The sequence below is a fragment of the Epinephelus moara genome, chromosome 24 (assembly GCF_006386435.1).
Source record: "Epinephelus moara isolate mb chromosome 24, YSFRI_EMoa_1.0, whole genome shotgun sequence".
Classification (NCBI taxonomy): domain Eukaryota; kingdom Metazoa; phylum Chordata; class Actinopteri; order Perciformes; family Serranidae; genus Epinephelus; species Epinephelus moara.
In genome coordinates, this window is record NC_065529.1 from 35,499,601 (window position 1) to 35,522,458 (window position 22,858).

At 42.0% G+C, this 22,858-nt stretch overlaps 2 protein-coding genes across 2 annotated transcripts in view; one reads left to right on the top strand and one right to left on the bottom strand.

The window, feature by feature from the left end:
• necab3 (N-terminal EF-hand calcium binding protein 3) overlaps positions 1–5,319 on the bottom strand; it is a 77,114-nt gene extending 71,795 nt beyond the window's left edge. The window contains exon 1 of the mRNA XM_050037239.1: positions 5,049–5,319. Within this exon, the coding sequence (XP_049893196.1) occupies positions 5,049–5,174 (126 nt within the window). The 5' untranslated portion in view covers positions 5,175–5,319. The remainder of the gene's footprint in view (positions 1–5,048) is intronic.
• Positions 5,320–10,238: 4,919 nt separating this feature from the next.
• Positions 10,239–22,618, top strand: rbck1 (RanBP-type and C3HC4-type zinc finger containing 1). The gene is made up of 13 exons (XM_050037229.1): positions 10,239–10,438; positions 10,527–10,574; positions 10,902–11,046; positions 13,279–13,375; positions 13,503–13,701; positions 13,958–14,094; positions 14,202–14,375; positions 15,231–15,391; positions 16,460–16,556; positions 17,274–17,453; positions 17,548–17,646; positions 19,228–19,371; positions 19,501–22,618. The coding sequence occupies exons 2-13, from the start codon at positions 10,535–10,537 to the stop codon at positions 19,579–19,581; spliced, it is 1,554 nt and encodes a 517-aa protein (XP_049893186.1). The 5' UTR covers positions 10,239–10,438; positions 10,527–10,534; the 3' UTR covers positions 19,582–22,618.
• The last annotated feature ends 240 nt before the right edge of the window (positions 22,619–22,858 follow it).

Below are 22,858 nucleotides of genomic sequence, written 5' to 3' on the forward strand. Positions count from 1 at the left end.
CAGTGTCAGTATCACAATGCCTTTATTTGATGACCTGGGAATGAGATCGGACTAGTTCAGCCACTGTAAAAACTTTTAAACTGGTTTGATATGAAGCAAAACACTGGATCGATCTGCTATAACAAACTTTACCACTAGGTGTTGCCCTTGAGTCAGCAGCCACTCCCAAGTGCTGGCATTATGTTTTTCACTGCAGTGATTACACGTTGCCTCATCTCTGGTTTTCGGTCTAACTCTTTAATCAGCTTCATTTTTTACGTGTAGCCATATTGGCACAGATTTAGTTTTCTTTGAGACTACGCTGCCATCTCTCGTCTCGAACGTGTCAAAATGACGAAGCCAGTTCAGCTAGTTTGCATAAATCATACTAGTATAAACCCGTACACCCAACCAGATCAGCAAATGTTGATATTGACCCAACTCTGCCTCCAACAACCATCACCAGCATCATTATAGACTTGTGGAATGGGCTGCATGATGAGTTGAAACAAAGCATAAATATAAATCAATTTAAAAAAAAAAAAAACTACACAAAAAAAGATATTTTTGGCAAATATATAGACGAGGAAAGGTTGTGTTAGGGGTTATGTTATTTTGTAACACTAGGTGGTACTTGGACTGTAAATACACTGGGTTTATTATTTATTTAATTGGGTGGTAAATAGACTGGGGGACAGTTTTATATTAGCTGTAATTAAATGTGGGAATTTGTTGAAATAATATATGAGTTAAAAGAAGAAATGTAAGACAGGGGTAGGAACATGTAAGTTTTACTTCTACCTACTCTTTTTAGGACGCTGCTATCTTTGTCGTGTTTGTTTTTCATTATGTTTATTTGCCCCTGACCTTTGTTTCTTTTGAGGCATTGCTTTGTCACCCTGGAAATGTGAGTCAAATATTGTGACTCTCTGCATCTCCAACATCACCGACTGACTCATTATCATGTGAAAGGACTCAACATCGACCCACTATTGACATGCTGATCTCCGTCTGTCGCATGTCCCCAATCTACTTATTAATTGTGTGGGTTTTTTTTTTTTTAAATATCCCTCAAGTCAATGTGCACCACTTCAATAATAAATAATAATCCACTGACATTATCTCTGAAAATCAATCGCTATTGATCAGTGCTACAACTTTAAATCGAGGCACACACAGTATTTGTGCTTGTTTTGTGGTTAATAATCTGACCAGCTGGCTTGAGAATACTTCCTACTGTGGGGACCAGTGGAAATATGATAGCATGATGAGGACAGCTCTTCCTGCCTGAAATACAAAATTACATATTTGCTGGAATAATTGGGAAGCCACAGGCAGGAATATGATTTCCAGTGTCAGCACATTGTGTCTTCTCCACCAAATAAGAGCGGAAAGACAAAAAATAATGAGGTGAGCAGAGAGGAAAAACAAACAAGCATGGCGATATAAACCAAGACAGCATGTCCTTGTCTTGCTTTAGAGTATTTAGTATTTCCAGACACCGTTATCTCTGACACAGGCAGTTTTAGGCAGCTCAAACACAATTATGTTTTTTGAGCCCGGAGCCATCAGAGTGTGTCTGTCAGTGTGTTTGTGCTCCATCAACAAAAAAAATCTCAAGGTTGAAGCCTGAATGTGGAGGCACTTCTGTGCTGCACCCTGTTCAGGGACAGTTTGCACGGGCACAGTGACAATTCTGCCAAATGTGAGTAATGTGTCCTTATTTAGACAAAGCTGCCTGTGTACGGCATGAGTGACAGATTAGACAGAAGGATGTCAGTTAGTGAGAGCTCAGATTTGGACACATCGTTGGCCTGCTAACCCCGAACATGACAGTATGTGATGGATGGATGGATAATTACTGTGTTGATGGACAGTTTCTGCTGCAGGCACTGGGTGTTATTGTTTAAAGGGACAGTTCATCCCCAAAACAAAAATACATATTTTTGCTCTTACCTGTAGTCCTGCTTGTCAGTCTAGACTGTTTTGATGTGAGTTGCTGAGTGTTGGAGATATCAGCTGTAGACATGTCTGCCTTCTCTTCAATATAGTGACACTAACTGGCACTTGGCTTGTGGTGCTAAAAAATACACTTGCAAAACTCAACAGCAATGTCTCTTTCTAGAAATCATGACCCAGTTACCCAGGATAATCCACAGACCTTGTTGTGAGCAGTTTCATGTAGGAACTACACCTGCAAACTACTAGTCATGAACAAGAGGCTCATGTCAGTGGAGGCCCTGGGCACAGGCAGTACAGGCCAATGCTAAGGGTGCCATCATCCATAGGGGGCGCCATAAATGGGGGAAAGGAAAAAAATCAAGATGTTTATCCTTTACTTTTTTTCACTAATACTATTACTACTGATATTTTGAAACAACAACATAACTACAAAGCAAAGCCTACTAAATAATAAAGAGGCCTTTTTTGGGTTCCTGCCACCCCGATGCCCCCTCCTCAGCTCGTTACACTTAACCTGCTCTCTGGTGGAGACTGGCGAGTTATCCAATGTCACGTGAACCTTGAAACATGCTGTATCGTTAACATGTCAAGACGACAAAAGCTCTCTGGTGCCCACTGAACTACCACTACACTACTGGAAGGAGTGGATGTGGAGAGAAAGAACACGAAAAAAAATTGTGTTGAAATCAGCAGAAGGAGAGCTCATTAAGTTAGCTGTTAGCTGTTAGCAGCTAGTTATCGTTACCTCTAAGCAGCTGATGGCCACAATTAACAGCTCATGGAGGTTGCATTGATTTACACTGTGAAGCCTTCAAGCTCTATTCAGTAAAAATGAGTATTGGACAAAGGTAAACGCTCTCATGATGTGTTCAATGTAATCTTGTAAAGTGTAGCTTCTAGCAAGAAACTTGAATAAATACAGCCGTTTGAAGGAGAAATTTGTTGATGTTGTCACAGTAGAGTGTGAATACTGGCCGAATCAGGCCGGGTTCGGATAACAAATCACAAATTTTGCTCGGGTTCGGCCCACTTGACATGCTGCTGTGTTGTGCTATGGCTAATCTCGCTCACCAGACCTTTCTCAAGAAAAGAAAGGTCTGGCTGGGCCGACTCTCACTTTAAGATTGGAGAAAAAATGCCCCAGCTGCTTGTATTTCTTTCAACCAATCACAATCGTTCTGGGCGGTGCCACAGCAACAGTGCGCTTGCAAAAATATTGCCGGGGGGAAACAGGTTTTGGTGTAACACGCCCACAAAAATATCGCCTACAGGACGCGAACCATGGCAGAAAAATGGCTACATCCCCGCAAGATCAAACACCGCAAAAGTTAGTAAAGGACGTGTTGAAAACGGTTGAAAACTGCTACACAACCGGAGGTGGTAGGGCGGGACTTCAGCGGGTGGCTCGTTCCGCCCAATGAGAGGCTGATCTATGCAGCGAACTTCCGCCCACTCAGACTATGCTATGGCCTATTTAAGTGCTGGAATTTGTTATTTACGTGACATCGCCTGAACGCAACACAGAGAATAGTTAAATTTCAGGCAGGAGGCGGTAAATATTCAGACCGCACTAATGAAAATGGAGGACGCTAGGCAAAACTTGCTATCAGGAAAGTGTGAAACTGCAGAAAACCATGCAGGTAAATCTGCGGTAACAAGTCAGGTAACAAACTGCGTCAGGCTCGGGTTGGGTTCGGACTTTAAAATCAGAAAGTCTGTCAGGGTTGGGACAGGCCCAGTTATAACTGTCTCGGACTCGGGTCGCGTTCGGTCAGGAAAATGCAGCCCGAGCCGCGTTCTATTTCACAGCACCATAAATTAGATATTAGAGAGGAAATTATGACGTAGCATGTATAGTAAAAAGATATTTTACATGTGAATTATTGAATTTGTGCCTAAAATGTGACTGAATGACTTTAAAACTGTTCATTTATTTTTATAGTGTAGGTTTCTGCGTTTCCCTGACAGAAAAGAAGAATAAACAACAACAAAGAACAAAAACACAGATATAAAAACATCTGTATCAGCTATTGGTGGAATTGTGGGGGCTGGGGAGACTCGCCTAGGGCACTAAATGTGCAGGGGCCACCACTGGCTCGTGCTCATAACAGCGCAAGATGTAAACATTTATGGCAATTTCCTTAGCTAAGCTAGCTTAGTGGTGCTAAGCGAGCTAGCAGTGGATGCACGCTCCTGCGTGGTGATATGGTTGGCGGGTGTGGCTCAGAGCAAAGAAAATAGTTCCTACATGAAACTGCTCACAACAAGGTCTGTGGATTATCTTGACTAACCAGGTCATGATTTCTGGAAAGAGACATTGCTGTTGAGTTTTTCCAAATGTAGTTTTTGGCGCTTTGAGCACCACAAGCTGAGTGACATCTATTTCCATTATATTAAAGAGACGGCAGACATCTCTACAGCTGATATCTCCAACACTCTGCAACTCACACCAAAACAACCTAAACTGATAAACAGCTTCACAGGTAAGAGGGAAAATGTGTATTTCTAATTTGGGGGTAAACTGTCCCTTTAAATTACAACAAGGGTAGGTATGTTTGTTTGTGTGTGTGTGTGTGTGTGTGTGTGTGTGTGTGTGTGTGTGAGATACTCGTTGTTACATAAAGCTTTTGAAAGACCAGAGGTGTTTGTACAGTATGTGTGTGTGCAACAAAAAGAGGAGAACCCCCAGCAGTCCCTAAACCTGTCCGACTGTGAGAGCTTAATTTATTATGCAGAGGCAGCAGCTGCAGCTCTTCCTACTTTCCTCTGGCGCGCGCACACGCACGCACTCCCCACACAAACATACACACACACACACACACACACACACACACACACACACACACACACACAGACAAATACTGTATTATCTATGGGTGTGTGGATATACAAGAGAAAAACACTTGATAAAACATTTCTGTCACTTTTAAGGAATTTTCTAGAGAGAGAAAAATACAACTCCTACAACAGACATATAGTTTCACACCCTATATGATTTTTATATGACTTTTACAGTTAATTTGCATTTGATTTAATAATTTTATGGCCAAACACTACTTTTCTTTTCACGGTGATGCACAGAGTAACAAGAGAGTCGATGCACTCACATCATGAAAGATGGTCAGCCCCTGTCCGGCGCTGTGCAGCGGCTGCTGTTGCTGCTGCTGAGCCCGGAGATGCTTCTGTTTGGCCGACTGCAGGCACATAGTGATCATCTCCGTACAAGCCAGCATCTTTGAAACGCGTCGAGACACACCTTGATCGGGGCTGGATCGCTTTGACGGTAGGAAAAGGCTGAAGTAAAGTAACGGTAGTGGAGGAAAAGGCAGGCTGCAGGTGCGACAGATAAGCAAGTGACGGCGCAAAGCAGGCGGGGACTCTGAGATGCTCTGCAACTTTGTGATGGTGCGCTGCTGAGAAGAGCTGCCAGCCCCTCCTGCTGGAGCCGCTGTGATTGGCTCGTTGATCTGCGGCCGTGTATCTGGATCAGAAGTGTTAACTTCATCAGAAATGCCCCCTCACCTCTGGTAAGGTTTGGCGAAGGTTTTTTGTTTGTTTGTATGACTAATGTGCAAGGCTAGGCAGCTTTGTTTGTATAGCACAATCATACACAAGGGCAGCTCAAAGTGCTTTACAGAGCAGTAAAATATAAAACATAATAAAGGATACAGAAAAGAGTAAAGACAAAGAAAGGTAGGCTATAAAAGGTAAAAGTAATTACCAAATAATTTACAATTTTTTTTAAAAAAAAATCCCCATTAAAAATAGCAAACCTGACAAGAAGTGCAAAGTTAAAATAAAATATTTTAAATGATTTAAAATTTAGTTTAAAAATAACATTATCACATTTATTCAGTCAAATCTGACCAAACCAACAGTACTGTTACTGGAACTCAGCATATCCACAGGAATGAGTAGAGTCTATAAAAAGGGTGCGAGAGCGAGCACACAAGCCAGATACCTTGCAAACATGTGGACCTTAACAATAAAGCAGCTGTATTACACCAGCAAACATTGTAGGATAATTAAAACATAGTGAAACCACATTCTTATACAAAAAAGCCCATGACCTCTTAAAGCTTTCAACTTTATTGCTGACCCTTGCTAACATGTGTTCATATCACCCAATTACTAACATAGATTTCTTCCATTTTGCAAAATCTGAAGGTGATGTACTCCTCCAGAATTTGAGGATCACTCGAGCAGCTGTGACGACCCCTACATTTATCACCACAAGGTCATACTTTTGGTAATTCTGTTTGGTCTCCCATAAGGAATAGTCTTGGTGATCTAGATACTGTTGTACCCAACCACTTCCCTGTGTGATCCATGACTTTCTCCCAAAATGGGTTGACCAGTTTACATTCCCAGATTGCATGTAGAAATGCTTCTGTTTCTGTCTGACATTTCCAACATGCATTTTTAGCCAGTAGACCCATCCTGTGGAGCTTAGAAGGAGTGAAGTAAAACCAATGAATTAATTTATACTGAGTAAATTTCCCCCTTGCCTCCTTTATACACCGATCAACCAAAACATGAAAACCAGTGGTGGTTGAAGTGAGTAACATTGATCAATTTGTTACAATGCAATGTTCTGCTGGGAGACCTTTGGTCATGGCATTCATGTGGATGCCACTTGACGCCCTCCGTCCACCCAAACACCACTGTGGGCTAAGTAACCCCTTCTTCCTCACGGCAACAGTACTCCCTCATGGCAATGCTCCCCAGATTTGGATCTGGGGAATTTGGAGGCCAGGTCGATGCCCTTAGCTTTTTGTCACGTTCCTCAGGCCATTCCTGAGCAGTTTCTGTAGTGTGACATGGGGCATTTTGAGGGGGGGGTTATTTGGCCTACAGTGGTGTCTGGGTGGGTGGAGGGCGTCAAGTGGCATCCACATGAATGCCATGACAAAAAGTACTCCAAAAAAAGTATTACTAGTTTCTTATCTTGAATAAATTGGCCTTTAGTGATACAGCTTCTGATTTGTATTTACTTCCAAAAATTACCCTTATAGTCCAGATCGTATTTTTGCATGAGATTTGAAGAAGACATAAACGCTTCATCTAAGTACAGGTCACTTATCTTGAGAACCCCTTTTAAAATTCACTGATTCCAGTAAACATTTTCCACAATACGTATGGCTGGGTTATGCCCCAAAGAGGCATATGATAGGTGAGACACACCGCACATCCTGTGTACTTCTCCCCAGACTGCTTTAGAATGAGCAAGCACTGGGTTTAAAGAGTCATCATGTCTAGCAGTCTTTGAACCATGTTAAAGGGAACCCAAAGGTTTGAAGGGACTGGCAAGCTCCTCTTCAGTTATGATCCAACTCAGTTCTGAATCCATTCCCTTCCAGTGCATATTCAATCTAGACATTTCATATGCTAGATTGCACAGTCTTGCATTGGGGAGGCCTAAACATCCTATGTCCCTTGGTGACAGGCAGCATCATGGAAACATAATTGAATTGTGGGGCAACCACCATTTTAATCACATTTATTTCCATTTCCAAGTGGTCAGAGTCGGGGTTTGTCAAACATCATCTGAGAGGTTATTCCACGTTTGTGCTGCATGGTAACAAAACGCTTCACCATGTTTTGTTCTGACTCTTTGTCCTCAGAGTTCTAGAAGGGTCATATGTCAGACGTATATTTGGGCGCTGAGCGACAGAGTGATTTATACACAAGCAGCAAGATTTTGAAATCAGTTCTCTGAGTGACAGGTAGCCAGCGTAAGGATTTTAGGGCTGGAGTAATGTGGTCATATTTTCTAGTTTTCATCAGGACCCTCACAGCAGCGTTCTGAATAAGCTACAGAACATCTTGTTTTAAAAGTCCTACAAACAGACCACTGCAGTAATTGAATCTACAGGAAATAAAGGCGTGGGCGAGCTTTTCAAGGTCTCGCTTTGACATTATTCCTCTGACTCAAGCAATGTTTTTTAAATGGTTGTAGGCAGATGACGGTACAGATTTGATGTGGCTGTGGAAATTTAAATCGGAGTCCAGGATGACACCAAGGTTTCTTGTGTAACTCTTACAACAGAGAGAGGTTCAAGGTGAGAGCTGACAATCTGTCTTTCTTTTCATGGACCAAAGACAATTATGTTGTATCTCTGTTAAGTTGTAGAAAATGCATCCAATCATTTATTTGCTCAGTGCAGTGACACAGGCGTTCTACAGGTTCTACAGGACTACATTTTATTATTGGGACTTTTGTTTGGACTCTGTGTCCATCAAGCACTACAGCAACATGGCTCCACAACAAGAGGCCTTAAGAATAAGAAGACAATTAAAACGAATAATGTGTTTGAGACATTTCCTATGAACCGATTCTGGATTTGTATTACTTTTACCTTAGTATTATTATTTAATTGTATATTCCTCTGTATATACATTCACCAGCCACTTTATTAGGTACACCTTGCTAGTACCATGTTGGACCCCTTTTGCCTTCAGAACTGCCTTAATTCTTTGTGGTATAGATTCAACAAGGTGCTGGAAACATTCCTCAGAGATTCTGGTCCATATTGACATGATGACATCACACAGTTGCTGCAGAACTGTCAGCAGCACATCCATGATGAGAATCTCCCGTTCCACCACATCCCAAAGGTGCTCTATTGGATTGAGATCTGGTGACTGTGGAGGCCATTGGAGTACAGTGAACTCATTGTCATGTTCAAGAAACCAGTTTGAGATGATTTGAGCTTTGTGACATGGTGCGTTATCCTGCTGGAAGTATAATACTAAACACTAAACTAGAATTTGCCACCTTGGCTTGGGTGGTACCAGTTAGTGAAAATTCTGACCTGGGTCCATCGGCTGGACCCATAAAACACGATCACCACTCATTTACCATAATGTTTTCACCCGTAACAAACAGAAGTTTCCACTATTGCACCTTATATCTTTCCTATCCCATCCCATCTACGACGTACAGGATGTCTTTTCTGGTACATCACCATGAGGCACAGCGTTCCGTATTGCTTTTGCAATTTATTTGAATTTTAATAAATTGTTTTAAGTGGATGAAGAAAATAAGAGTAAAGATGCTGATAGAGTAGTTGAAAAGAGTAGAAAACTTGCTAATAGAACCAGTCAGTTCACACACACTCTGTATCTCCACGTCAACCCAACCCTTCACCTCCCCTGTACTACAGACCCCTACATAACTTTCAGACTTACGGCAGTAGCTCAGTCCATAGGGACTTGGGTTGGGAACCGAGGGTCGCCTGTTCAAGTCCATGTCCGGACCAAATATGGAGCTTGGACTGGTGGCTAGAGAGTTCACCTCTTGGGCACTGCCGAGATGCCCTTGAGCGAGGCACCGAACCCCCCAACTGCTCGGGGCGTCTGACCAAGGCAGCCCCCTCACTCTGACATCTCTCCACTTTGTATAGGTCCTGTTTGTGTGTTTCGGACCTGTGTGTTAATGACAAAAGAATAATTTATACCCAGTTTAGATGCGGACACACCCATAGGATCAGTGGACAAATTGGCAAAAAAAAAGGTTGTTGGGTAGTAGTACCCCAAATACAGGTGTAATACATCAGAACATCCTCTTCAAAAGTGTTTTATTGAAAATAGTGACCCCAAAAACTAAAGAAGGGACACCAGATATGTTGAATAGGTGTAGGTAGACCCTACAATATTACATCATTTCACCCAGAGTCACTGTGAAATATTGGTGTACTTTTAATACTTTTAATATATGATGCAGAAGAGTACTGGGACCAATAAAAACTATGAAACATTACTATTGCAATTTCTCCTAGGTTGGGCCCATTTTGAGTTAGATTGACTGCACTAATTACATAGTGAAATATTTGATGCATTAATGTCAGAAACAACTTTGATCTGTGCAAGTACAGTTGACCAACTTTTATCAGACACTGCCATCTGCTGGACGTTGGGAGTCATTACTTGTTTTTAAAATATAAAGACCTATAATTCAGCATGATTATCTTCCAGTACATTAGTTAAACATTTCATGCAGATTCATTTTATTTATTTATTTTAAGAATTTAATTTTTAATCTGTAGTCATGCTTTTGAACTAAATGGTGGCTTTGATGGTGTAGGGTAGCCAAATGATCTCCAGTCATTTTAAGTGTGGAAAAAAACATAGTGGACACGTGTAGATAGGCCACTTAAATGAAAGTTGTTTTTTGTTTTTAAAGGTTGTATAAAATCAACATCATAAAGTATAAACTTTCAGGAGCAGTCTGGGTCTGTGGGTGGAGCACAGCCATCCCACTGCGATCCTTTTAAATGTTCTCTTCCTGAACTTGACTCAGTTTCACTTTCCGTTCTTACCTGCTGAGAAATGAGAGCCGGACTCCGCAGCAGAGGCAGAAAATTTTCATTTAGTCCTCACTGAGCTGTCATTTCACCTCCGGCTGCCTTCATAAACAACCCTTCTCACCTTAAAGTCGACTACAGGAAGTGTGTGTTGGATGCGGACAGGACTGCGACTACACGGACCGGAGAAGGTTGGCTGTAAACTTTTCTCATACACAGCTCGGTCGTGTCATAACTGCGGTGTTTACGACATACATGTTGTGTTACCTGTGTTTTCAGGTGTAGTTATGACCTCTGCAGTTACACCGAGGGTGGATCTGAAGGAAGGTGAGGGGCTCTGCTTGGTTTCGATTTTGTTGTGTGTGATCTAAACTAATGTTGAGTTGCTGTGTGACACTGAATGCATCAGGAATGTTTCAGAGGACAGTGGTGAAAGTGAGTCACTGTTTTGATCAGTCTTCAACTTACTCTCTGACCCACTGAACTAAAGCAGTCACATGTAGTCTATTTATTTATTTATTTACAACCAACATGCATTTGTACAAGTAACAGAGGAAGCTACAGACAATAGACATGATAACTAAAACAGTGCCATCCAATGGCAGCAGAGCAGTGCTGATAATAAACCATATCTCCCCTATGCTGTGTGTGCAGCGGAGGAACTGGCCCTCTCCCTGAGCGAAGCCCTCAGCACCGGGGATGGACAGGAAGCAGCCAAACTGTGCCAGAGGCTTTCACAACTCTGTGTTCCTGTGTCTGTCACCGTCAGCAGTCAGGCCTACCCTCAGGACTCCATAAGGTGGGACACTACTGTGTGTGTGTGTGTACACATGTGTCTGTGTGTGTGGGACTTCCTCATTTTGGCCAACTGTTTCCAAAACAAAACACTATAAATAAACCATGAAATTTGTTGCTGTTGGAGAAGAATTTCTGTCTTTTCATGGGGGGGATTTTTTTTTAGAGGGAGGATTATGTAATTGATGAGGACAGAGAATGAGGGTCAGGTGCGGCGAAAAGAAGTGAGCATTAGTAGTGTGTGCATGTCAGAGTAAGCATGGAACCCACACTGTAACTAACTGCACTCCCTGAAGACATACTGTATTATCATATTTTTGGAAAAATGAAAGAGTGATTGCAGAGAGAAGCAGACAGAGGGGTCTACAGTCTGTGTTTGAAGGATATATCCAGGATGTCAAACTGACTCAGCAGCAACAACAGGTTAAAAAGACAAAGATAGTTAGAAGCTAAAGCCGAACTATAGGCTACAGATCACAGTGTAAAAGTGAACCATCACATCACTGCTGATCGCCACACAAGACAATGAATATAAAGGGAAACTTTGCTGATATTGAACCAGCTGTGTGGCATCACAGTGTGTGCAGATGAACAGTGTTTGGCTCCGACCTCATGCCCCTGCCAGCACCCAGACCTCCACATTCAAACAACGTTCATCTGTGCACACTGTCATGACACAGAGCTGGTTCAATATCAGCAAAGTTTCCCTGCTTCCCTTCACTGGTTCCTGTACAGCAGGGTCGGTCTTCGTTGCACTGTTAAAATCATTAAAAAGCAAAAGCAGCATGTGTATACATTCAGTAGGCAATATCTTCAGTAGCTAGCTAGCTAACCCTACACTTTTCAGGGTTTGAGTTTGGTTTTGGAACAGGGAAGAAACGTATATCTTTTTCCAACCTCTCCAGGTAACGAGTATCATTAATACACGACGTGCCCCAGGCTCAACATTAAGCTCCAAATCCACAAAACCAGCCTGAAAATGAAGGAAATCTGAAACGACTGCATTAGAGTCAATGGAGCACAGCTGTGTTGTTGTCGCACCCTGGTCTGAGCCAGCTTTATGCTACGCTATGATTGGCCAGTCTGCGTCCCGGGGTGGGAACAGGGGGATTTAAATCTGAACATATAGCAACACACAGCATTGTACACATGTCCGTATCTGGGGGACACGTTGTCATGGCTAAGCCTCCCTCTGGCCACCAATTTAGACTTGCTATTAGTATGTTAACTGATTTCCCTAAACAAGTACCATAACATACACACACACAAAAACAGGTTTCACATAGACCCAACTGCTTTTTTTTTTCTCTGTCTATTCCCATCCTTCCCCAAGGCTTAGTTGTTCCCATCCCTTTAGGAATTTCAAAGTTTGTAGTTTTGTTTTAGATGTTAATCTGTCTGTCATTCAGTGTGTTTTCAGAAATGTTTTAAATTCTGAAATATTAAGCTGTATTACATGTTACCCATCTCTGATTTGCTGCTACTTATGTCCCCCTGTTTGTGAGTTAATTGTATATTTATGACTGTAAATCATTATCCACCTTTGGACTTTATTCCAAAATGAGGCAACAACAGGAGAACACCACATTAGATGCAATCTTGATTCCTCTTCATCATTGCAAAACATACCAAACAAGCTTGTTCTAGGCCCCAAAAAGAAAGCAAATCACTGTTTCACCTTTGAGACAGGCCACTAGTCCAGCACATGCTAATGTGTGCTCACCTTCTCTCTCTGCTAACTTAAGATCCAGCTGTCAGGAGGGTTTTACCAGGAGCCGGATTATCCACAGAGGTCTCCTCTTCTCCAAAACAAACAGACACAGTGATTTAAGCCAGTAAAAACACTGACTAAAGCAGTTTCACATTTAAAAAAAAATCTGTTTTCTCACCCTGCTCATGGTGGAGGGGCTGCTAACCACACTGGCTGATGTGAGAATGCAAATGTCCCTATCTAGAGCTGGTGTTTGTTTTGTTCATTCTGGGCCACTGTAGAAACACTGCAGTGCAACATGGCATCTCTGTGCTTAAGGGCCTGTTTCCTATGTAGATATAAATGGCTTATTCTGTGGTAACAAAAACACAAAGATTGTAATTTTCATGTGATAATGCACTAAAGAAAACATGCTTATTGTATTATTATTATACTCCATTTCTGTCACTGTATCTCCCTAAATCCCACACACTGGACCTTTTGATATAAAACTCAAGGCTGGTTTCATTGTCCTTTGTTCAACAGGTTGCGGGTTGGAGTGGAGGACGCTCAGTCAGACGACTACATCCCAGTGACTGTTGTGGTTTCTTGTGACATGACAATTGCACAGCTTAAAGACAAGGTACTGATGTGGCAGCAAACACGTACAGCACATGAACACAAATACAGCGCATACAAACGTTCTCTAACAGATGTTTAATAGAAATGTCATCGAATTATCTCGTCTATCCCTCATTTGATGTTCACAGATCAGCCATGACTTTGGGTTCCACCCCACGCTGCAGCGGTGGGTGATCGGGAAGCGGCTGGCTCAGGAAAAGGAAACGTTGTACAGCCACGGTGTCCGTCAGGACGGGGACCAGGCTTTCCTGTTTATCTTGTCCGCCGATGCTGCTCATCTCACACGGCATCAGCACAAGCTGGACGAGGAGCAACAGCGCATAGATGGTCAGCACAATACACACACACACTCACACACATGAAGGCCAGAAATAACAGTATTTGATTTGTCAGTTAATCGACTCGTAACAACTCCTATTGTAGTTTTTTTCAATAACAGTGCCAATTTAATACCTTAAGTTTTTGGCATGAATAACAAAATACTTAGGCAATAATAATCAGGCAAAATCTTAATTAGAGGTGGAACTAACAAGTCAAACTAGCAGTTAAACTGAAGTTTTATGGAGTGATCATATATTTCTAGGCATTGTGGAGTCCATACAGCTTTTTCCCAGAGGGCTGGGCGGAGCTGGTGGTGGTGAGAAGACAGCTCCTCCTCCAGAGCCTCAACTCATTCCTGCTCCTCGTCCTCCTAAACCTGCTGTCCCTCCTAAGCCTCAGGTCAGAATACAACCTCTGCATTACACATGATGTCTGCAGTGTTACGGAGCCTTTAGGTGTCCACATGTTACTGTACAAGCGTACTGTATGTCTGTGTTTGTGTGTAGCTGGGCTGGGCCTGTCCTTTGTGTACGTACGTGAACAAACCGACGCGTCCTGGCTGTGAGATGTGCGGCAGTGACCGGCCAGAGGATTACCAGGTGCCTGACATCTACCAGCCTGACCAGGAGGAGGTTCGTCGAATTCAGCAGGAACACCTGGCCATGTTACAGTACGAACAGGTAACAGTGCAAGTCATTAAAAATCAGGCAACTGAAATCTTTTCAGCCTGTTGCCAAATTCATATCTAAAGTTAACGATACACAGATCACAGAGTCTCATCGCAACATCTATGAGGGGGCAGAATATTAGAAACATCTCTCAGTATAAAGCAGGATTTATACTTTTGCATTGACACAGAGCCTACGCCGTAGCCTGAATACATTTGATTGCATTAGATTGTACTGATGTACCCCAAAAAGTGGTCACTGGGTGTATAGTGAGCGGGGGTTTGCTTGCCAGTTTTCCAACAAAGTTTCACATTTATGAGAAAAGAAAATATTTGTGGACCACGTCAGCTGTTAGCTTAAAATATGTTTTAATACCTTTTGTTTTGTGACACATTTTCAAATTTTGAAGCTACACAGGGTTGTCATTCTGTTTTTGCTGTTTGCACACATTTTGATATCTTGTAGATGAAAATGATTGCGTGAATCTTCATAAGTCTCAGAGTTGATTTCCTCATTTATAAATTAAATTTATAAATAATGAAACCTGATCTGTGGTGATCTAAGTGCTCTCTCTTGTACAGGAGAGGATGTTCAGTAGTTGAACTAACATCTTTTATGATGCATGATAAAAGCACAACCAATAGATGACACATACACAACACGCAGACAAATAGATTGAAGTATGGGTCAGTGAACATCAGCACCACAGAACACTATTTAAGGTGCCAAGAGCTTTTTGTTTTCAACAGGCTTCAGCAGTTTCACTTTCATTTTTCTAGAAACATGAGGTTGTTGTGTTTGTAATGAGTCATGAAAAAGTGTAGTGAATCTCTGTGTGGTGACTGTCTTCCTCCCTTTGTGATGAAGGCTCAGCAGGAGGAACGAGAGAGGAACTACCTGCACCTCTTGGCAACAGAAGACCAGCGCCTTATCCCCAATGCCACAGCGACAGACTGTCCCATCTGCTTCTGTCCCCTGGAGCCAGAGGAGGGCATTGTGCTCAGAGAGTGTCTACACACCTTCTGCAGGTATGACACAGTTAATGATTTTATAGCTTCGTCACAAACTAGAATTACCACCTTGTGGTTGTAAAAGTCTGCGCAGCAGTCAAGTTGCAGTTACAGTTTACATCCATGTCTGTGAAAACATGGATGCTTCACACACATAGTCACCAATTCAGTATCTGACCAAATGTCTCCCCTTCTTTTCCTGAGTTATGATGCAATAGCCAGAAAATTCATTTTGCAAAACATTATGACGTCACAGTCGAGTTGACTGTTGACCTTTTGGGCATATAATGTCATCACTTCATCATTTTATTCTGTTACACATTTGTGTGAAAATCTGACATAAATAGCATACAAATTGTGTATGTTTTGTGAGGTCACAGTTACCTTGACCTTTGACCTTCAGCCACCAAATTCTAACCAGAACAGTCCAGTCGATGTTTTTGCTAAATTTGACTGGATTCTCTCAAAACATTCCTGAGCTATCACATTCACAAGGATGAGATGGATGATGTCACAGTGATCTTAACCTTTGACCTTTGATCACCAACTTCTAATAATTTCATCACTGAGCCAAAGGGGACATTTGTGCCAAATTCAAAGAACTTCCAGGTGTGCTTGCGATATCGCGTTCATAAGAATGAGACAGACGCAAGATCACAGTGACCTTGACCTTTGACCTAGGACCACCAAAGTCTAATAACTTCACCCTCGAGTCCAAGTGGACATTTGTGCCAAATTGGAAGAAATTCCCTCAAGTTGTTCTTGAGATATTGCATTCACAAAAATGAGATGGATGCAAGGTCACGATGATATTGACCTTTGACCATCAAAATCTAATCAGTGCAATGTTGAGTCCATGTGGACATTTGTACAAAGTTTTAAGAAATTCCCTCAAGGCGTTCTTTAGGTATCGCGTTCGCAAGAATGGGATGGACAACCCCAAAAAAAAGATCTGAAAAAGAAGATATATATTATTCTAACAGTCTACAAAGGTCACATCCTGTACATGCCATTGTCTGTAAAATGTGCATGTTATTATTTAATGCATTTGTGCGTTTGTATTTTTCTTTGTGTGTCCTTTTTCAGGGATTGTCTAAAAGGGACAATAGTGAACAGTAACGATGCTGAGGTGTCCTGTCCTGAGAAATGTGACAGCAAGCTCCTGGACCGAGAGATTCAAGCGGTGAGTGTCAGACCGGAGAACAAGACACTTTTAAGGTGGATGGTGTTAAAGTCAAAATCTAAAAGTTGTCAAAGTTATAAAAGAAAATATTAATCATTCAGACAGTGTGTTACGTGTATTTAAGGGTAAATTATGCAGGATTTTCCCTAAAAACAATGTACGACTCATACAAAAGTAATTCTCAATTATAAGTTATGACAAACTAGAAGTGTATGGTGGTGAATCTGCAGATACTCTGCACATTGATTGTGTTCGCAAAGTTTCTGGAATGAGGTCTGGACTTTATAAAAAGGTAGCGACCAGGTGCCAGACCATAAGCAGCATACATCCAAGAGGAAGCTAGAAAAATTGCCGAAACAGAGCCGAAGACACGCAAATATAGCGAGAGAGATTAAATCTGGTGTTTGCATTCACTTTCCCTACAAATAGATCCTGCGTAGTTTACCTCTTTTATTTAAAAAGAACCTCACATCCTGTCAGGCAACAGAAAATGGCAGATCTTCAGTAAATGGCATGTTAGTCAGTGGGGGTGGGGCTCTAGTATTAGGCTGCCGGCATTTACTCAAATGTCAAATCCATTTTTCATAACTTCTCCCGGGGGGTGAAACCTGAAGCTGATTTATTTTCCTTTATTACATAAAGGTAATAGCCCTCTAGTATGTACACCTATAACTCGCTCTATGTCACTCTGTATCCATCTTATGACCCTGGATACAGCTGCTCACAGACGAGGAGCACCAGCGGTTTCTGGAGTTGCGTCTAAGCATCGCGGAGAGCCGCTCGGAGCACAGCTTCCACTGTCAGACTCCCAACTGTCGAGGGTGGTGCATCTACGAGGATGAAGTCAACGAGTTCCACTGTGAACTCTGCAACGAAACCAACTGCATTCTCTGCCGGGTAATTTTCTCTACATTCACTCACCAAGATCTTCTTACTGTGCAGTAACAGTAGAAGCACCAAACATGAAGCAAGCTGTGTGTTGTGTTTGCAGGCCATCCATGAAGGCATGAACTGCAAGGACTACCAGGATGACCTGCGAATCCGAGCAGAGAACGACCAGGCGGCGAAGCAAACGAAGCAGATGCTCGAGGTAGATGAACCTTAAAGCTGCAGTCTGTTGCACTACTGATGACATTTGGCAATCAACGCCTGTGTTCTGGTTGGTGCTTGCAGGTCATTGTGGATCGAGTAACACATCCAACTCTAACTACCTTGTGAAAAATAAACAATAAAAAAACCCACATCACTTCCTGTGTAGCACTACGGTTTGCACCAGTGAGCCGTAAACCAGTACAGGAAGTTCTGAGGGGTCTTGAATGTGGTTCATTACTTCCTGTTGAAGTCAACTAGAACAGTAAAAATGACAGGTTAATATCGTACTATAAAAAAGCCTTTACATAGAACCTAAAATTATTTAATCATGTCTAATGTGCCTGTAAATATTTTATGATGAGTCATGAATGTAAGAAAGGCTCACTGTCTGCACTGTTTGTGGCTCCAGCAACACATCAGGCTCTGTGGTCTTAACTCTTAAAGGGACAGTTCACCCCATAGTCAAAAATACCTGGTTTTCCTTTCACCTGTAGTCCTTTTTATCAATCTAGATTGTTTTGGTGTGAGTTGCCGTGTATTGGAGATACCGGCCGTAGAGATATCTGCTTCTCACAAATATAATAATACTAGATGGCACTCGAGATACTCAAGATAATCCATAGACCTTGTTGTGAGCAGTTTCATGTAGGAACTATTTTCTTTCTACCAAACTACACCCAGGCATCACCACACAGAAGGAAGTGTGCATCTACTGCTAGCTCACCCAGCACCACTGAGCTAGCTAACGTAACAACTCAGCTGAGGAGGACGCCATTAATATTTACATCTCTTGCTGTAAAGGGCACAAGCCTCTCGTCCATGAGTAGATGCACGCCTCCTTCTGTGCGGTGATTCGGTTGCCAGGTGTGGCTCAATAGAAAGAAAATCGTTTCGATGTGAAACTGCTCACAACAAGGTTTGTGGTTTAGCTTCTCTATGGTGGCCATGGTTTCGGCCAGAAAACAGTGGATTGCCCCCTCTGGGTCGGGAGTGAGTTACTGCCTCAAGCAAGGGCGTTAAAGCATCTCAGGGTCTTGTTTACAAGTGAAGGTAGAATGGAGCGTGAGATGGATCGGCAGTTTGCCGAGGTGTCTATAGTGATGTGGGCACTGTGCCGGACCAGCGTGGTGAAGAGAGAGCTGACCCAGAGGCCCTCAACAAAAACCCTCACCTCAGGTCATGAGCTCTAGGTAGAGACTATAAGAATGAGATCGCGGATACAAGCGGCCGAAATGAGTTTCCTCCGTGGGGTGGCTGGACTCAAAGATAGGGTAGGGAGCTCAGGCATCCTGAGGGAGCTCGGAGTAGAGCCGCTGCTCCTTCATGTCAAAAAGGGTCAGTTGAGGTGGTTCAGGCATCTGATCAGAATGCCTCCTGGGCACGTCCTGTTAGAGGTGTTTTGGGCACGTCCCACTGGTAGGAGGCCCCGGGGCAGAGTGCCCATGGTCTTGCCCCACCATTAATCATCTTGAATAGCATTTCTTTGTACTGCAATCCAGTGTTGACTATCTGAGTAGTTGTATTTGCACATTTCTCCCTATGGCTTCATTTCACATGATTTAACTGTATCTCAATACAGAGCCTGCTGCAGAACGGGGAGGCCATGAAATGTCCACGGTGTGACATCATCGTCCAGAAGAAAGACGGCTGTGATTGGATCTGCTGTTTGATGTGCAAGACAGAAATCTGCTGGGTCACCAAGCAAGCTCGCTGGGGACCAAATGTAAAAACATTCACCTGCATCCTAAATACTAAAAGAAAAAAAACTTTTCCACAGCTTGGTTTGCTCTTTAGTGAAGTTAGAGCCTTTGTTTGAGCTTTGCATGACTTTTCCCTGTTGTGTATCTTACAGGGCAGCGGTGACACATCTGGGGGCTGTCGATGCAGAGTCAATAATCAGCCCTGCCATCCCAACTGCCAAAACTGCCACTGAGGGAAGAAGCACACTAATGAACACACGCGGCTGCAAGCACATGCAACGTCTGAAGACAGGCAGACCTCAGTTGATGCTTAGGCTGTTAGCTTAATGCAGGCTATGCTACTGCGTTCTTTACTTTTAGCCTTGTTTTCAGTGGTATGGTGACGAAACACTGTACAGAAGTTCTCCTGTCACTGAGGCACACGTCTTCTCAGTGCCGCAGTAACGACAGCTGTAAGTGCTTTATATAAGCTGTACAAACTGCCAGCTATGTCTCCTACATCTCCGCAGCTGAGGATGCTAACTGTCAGTGTAAGAAAACAAGCTTTACTGGGATCTTCCTCTATAATAATACCTTGTTATGAATTAATGTTTATTATACATTTTGACCTCTGGCTACTTCTTTCATCACAAATCAGTTTTTGAACAAGCACTTATATTGTGTTTACTAGAGTTTAACTCAAAACTTTGATTGGAAAAAATATAACTTTTAGTCTCTTAAGACAAAAATGCAAGACAAGTCTCATGCCGGGTTCACACAAGACGATATCGTCGTACGGTGACAGCACAGACTGTGAAAGACAATTAGTGTCATGCGCAATAATCCATCGTTCCATCTTGTGTAGTGTGTCATTGTAAACGACAACCGATGCCACATCTGGGATGCCTCAAGACGTCCCAATAGAATGTCATAATAAAATTAAAAAACAGTGGCGGGGCTTTTACTTAACACAACTGCAGAGGCTACCAGCGTCATTTAAAACAGACTACATTATAAACGGGTCATTATTATCATTCCCTCTGTATGTTTCTATTTTTACTTTCTTGTTTTGCCCTGGTAAATTTGATGCATCGCACCATCATTTCAAACTCAACACTTCCTGTAGCCGTTTAGAATTAAATGCCCGTTAGAATTTCTGTTGAGAGAATCCCTTCATTTTCTAAACAGGCTTTTATTGTGAAATATTTGCAAGAACTTGTGGACTTCAAATGTTGCTCCTGCCATCTGGTGGCGCTTTTTACGTTACTACAACAACATTTCAGCTGGGACATGAACAGCCACAGAGGCTGAAATAATAGTAATGATAATAAAAACAGGACAAGAATAACCCAGTGACATCACACACGTCATGAAAGATGACCATGGATGATTGGTCGTGGGCCATTGTGCAGTCTTTAATGTCTGTCGGCCAAGTCATAGCACAAATTTATGACTCCACAATCACATAATCTCACAGAGTGACAGAACAGATTAAAATGTCGTGTAGTGTGAACCCGGCATAATACTCTAATACAGCACATAAAAATGTCACCCCACAGCCAACAACTTCATAAATAATGAATTGTCTTTCCCCTTAGCGAAGCATGGCTACAACTAATTAACTACAGCAAACAAAAACCTTCAGTCATGATGTCATTATTTTTACAGCTCAACTTTCAGTCTATAAAACACCACGACTACAAATGAGTGCTGGATTGCTGGATACCAAAGTGATGTCTTTCTAAACTAACCAAAAAAGTTTTTTTTAAAGTTGTAACCAGTTTTTGTTTCCTGTTTTTGCTTCTTAAGTGACTAAAATATTAATTTATTGTAACTACAATAGCCTTAGATTTCTGTCAGGTATTCAGACTGTGGTGAAGGATGTTGTTTACATTGAATGAATGTGTTCATAATGCAAAACAAGCTGCTTTGACGCACTTAATGACCTTGAAGTATCAGTTTGAAATATGCCGCAGTGGACAAATAATGATGCTGCGATGATGATTTTTTTTTCCACAGGTCTTCAGGACTTAAATTGTAGTTTTTAAAGGGGAACATCACCTAAATTATGTGTTAATTTATTTCTATGGCCCAGGCTGGTTCAATCAATATAAGTGAACATGAGCTACTCTCTCAAAGCCAGAAACCAGAGAAGTGAGTGTCAAACTTGTGATGTGAAGTATGAAGTCTTTTTTAGACCCAAATGAGCTTTATTCTACTGTAGTGTTCGCAGTCCTGAAACAGAAAGTGTACCCATACACTCACAACATTCCCCTGGGTGCTCTCAGTGTCATCTAGAACATCTTTCCCCATCCATTGTCTGTGGAGCAGCTCCAGACTTTATATGATGATGTCATAAATTTCAGTTTTAGCTAGGATCGAGCCGAATACTCGAGAAAAAAAAGGTAGGAGTATCTGGTACAGATAATGTACTTTTTACAAGTACAAGTATTATCAGAGTAAAAGGTGTCAATATCTTTACTGGTGATGAAGTCAAATCCTCATTTAGGTGTTTAAATCTCTTTCTCTTGTGATCAAAAATGATCTGAACACAGTCCTGGGATTGTTCTGTAAATGGCTTTTAAATAAAAAAATAAATGAATAAATTAACAACTTCTGATCAACCAATCAATTTCAGGCCTAAAAGAAAAACTTCTGGTTAGCCCCACCCACTTCTGGTTTAAACGATCCAGGATATAGATACAGATAATGGTGTACTAGCTCATTCCTAGTTTGAGCACTCTAGTTTTGGGATTTGTGCGGGAGTTTTTCGTGTTTACCATTTTTTTGTACTGTTTTTAGGCCAGTAGTTCCCAGCTGGTTCAGCCACGGGGTCCAGATTTCTCCTTAGTCATTAGTTCAAGGTCCACAGAGTTGAATAAATGCAGTGCCATACTTGCGTTCGTCCATGTCGTTGAGTAAGTTTAGTGTCTCTGTCAAGTAGCTGTCTGCTTTTCGCTCACTCTACAGCAGGAAACCGCACTTCAAAATAAAAGCTCTGTGCTGGAAATTCACTGCACTTCAAAATAAAATGTCTTTTACAAACTTGACACGTTCACAAGTCACTTGGGGTCCATATCGACTGAACCTGTGACCCACTTATAGACCACGACCCACTAGTTGGGAACCACTGTCCTAGACCATAGGAATACATGCATATGTGTATGTATGAATTTGTTAATTCCTCAGGAACAACAGAAATCAATCTTTGTCTTGTATCCATCATGTTTGTTGGGTTTTACTTGCATGTGCCAATGCCTTAATTCCAATAAACTGGAACCACAAGAGACGTAGCGTGTTAGCATTATTGTAACACAGTGAACTATATTGACATTAAGCTCAAAGGATAGATGAGGCTGATGAAGTATAGATGAGGCTCATGAAGTATAGATGAGGCCGATGAAGTCTAGCTGAGGCTGATGAAGTATAGCTGAAGCTGATAAAGTATAGCTGAAGCTGATGGGGGGCAGGTGAATCTAACAGGATAGCTGAAGCAGTTGAGATAAGCCTGACAAAGTATAAAGTTAAGCT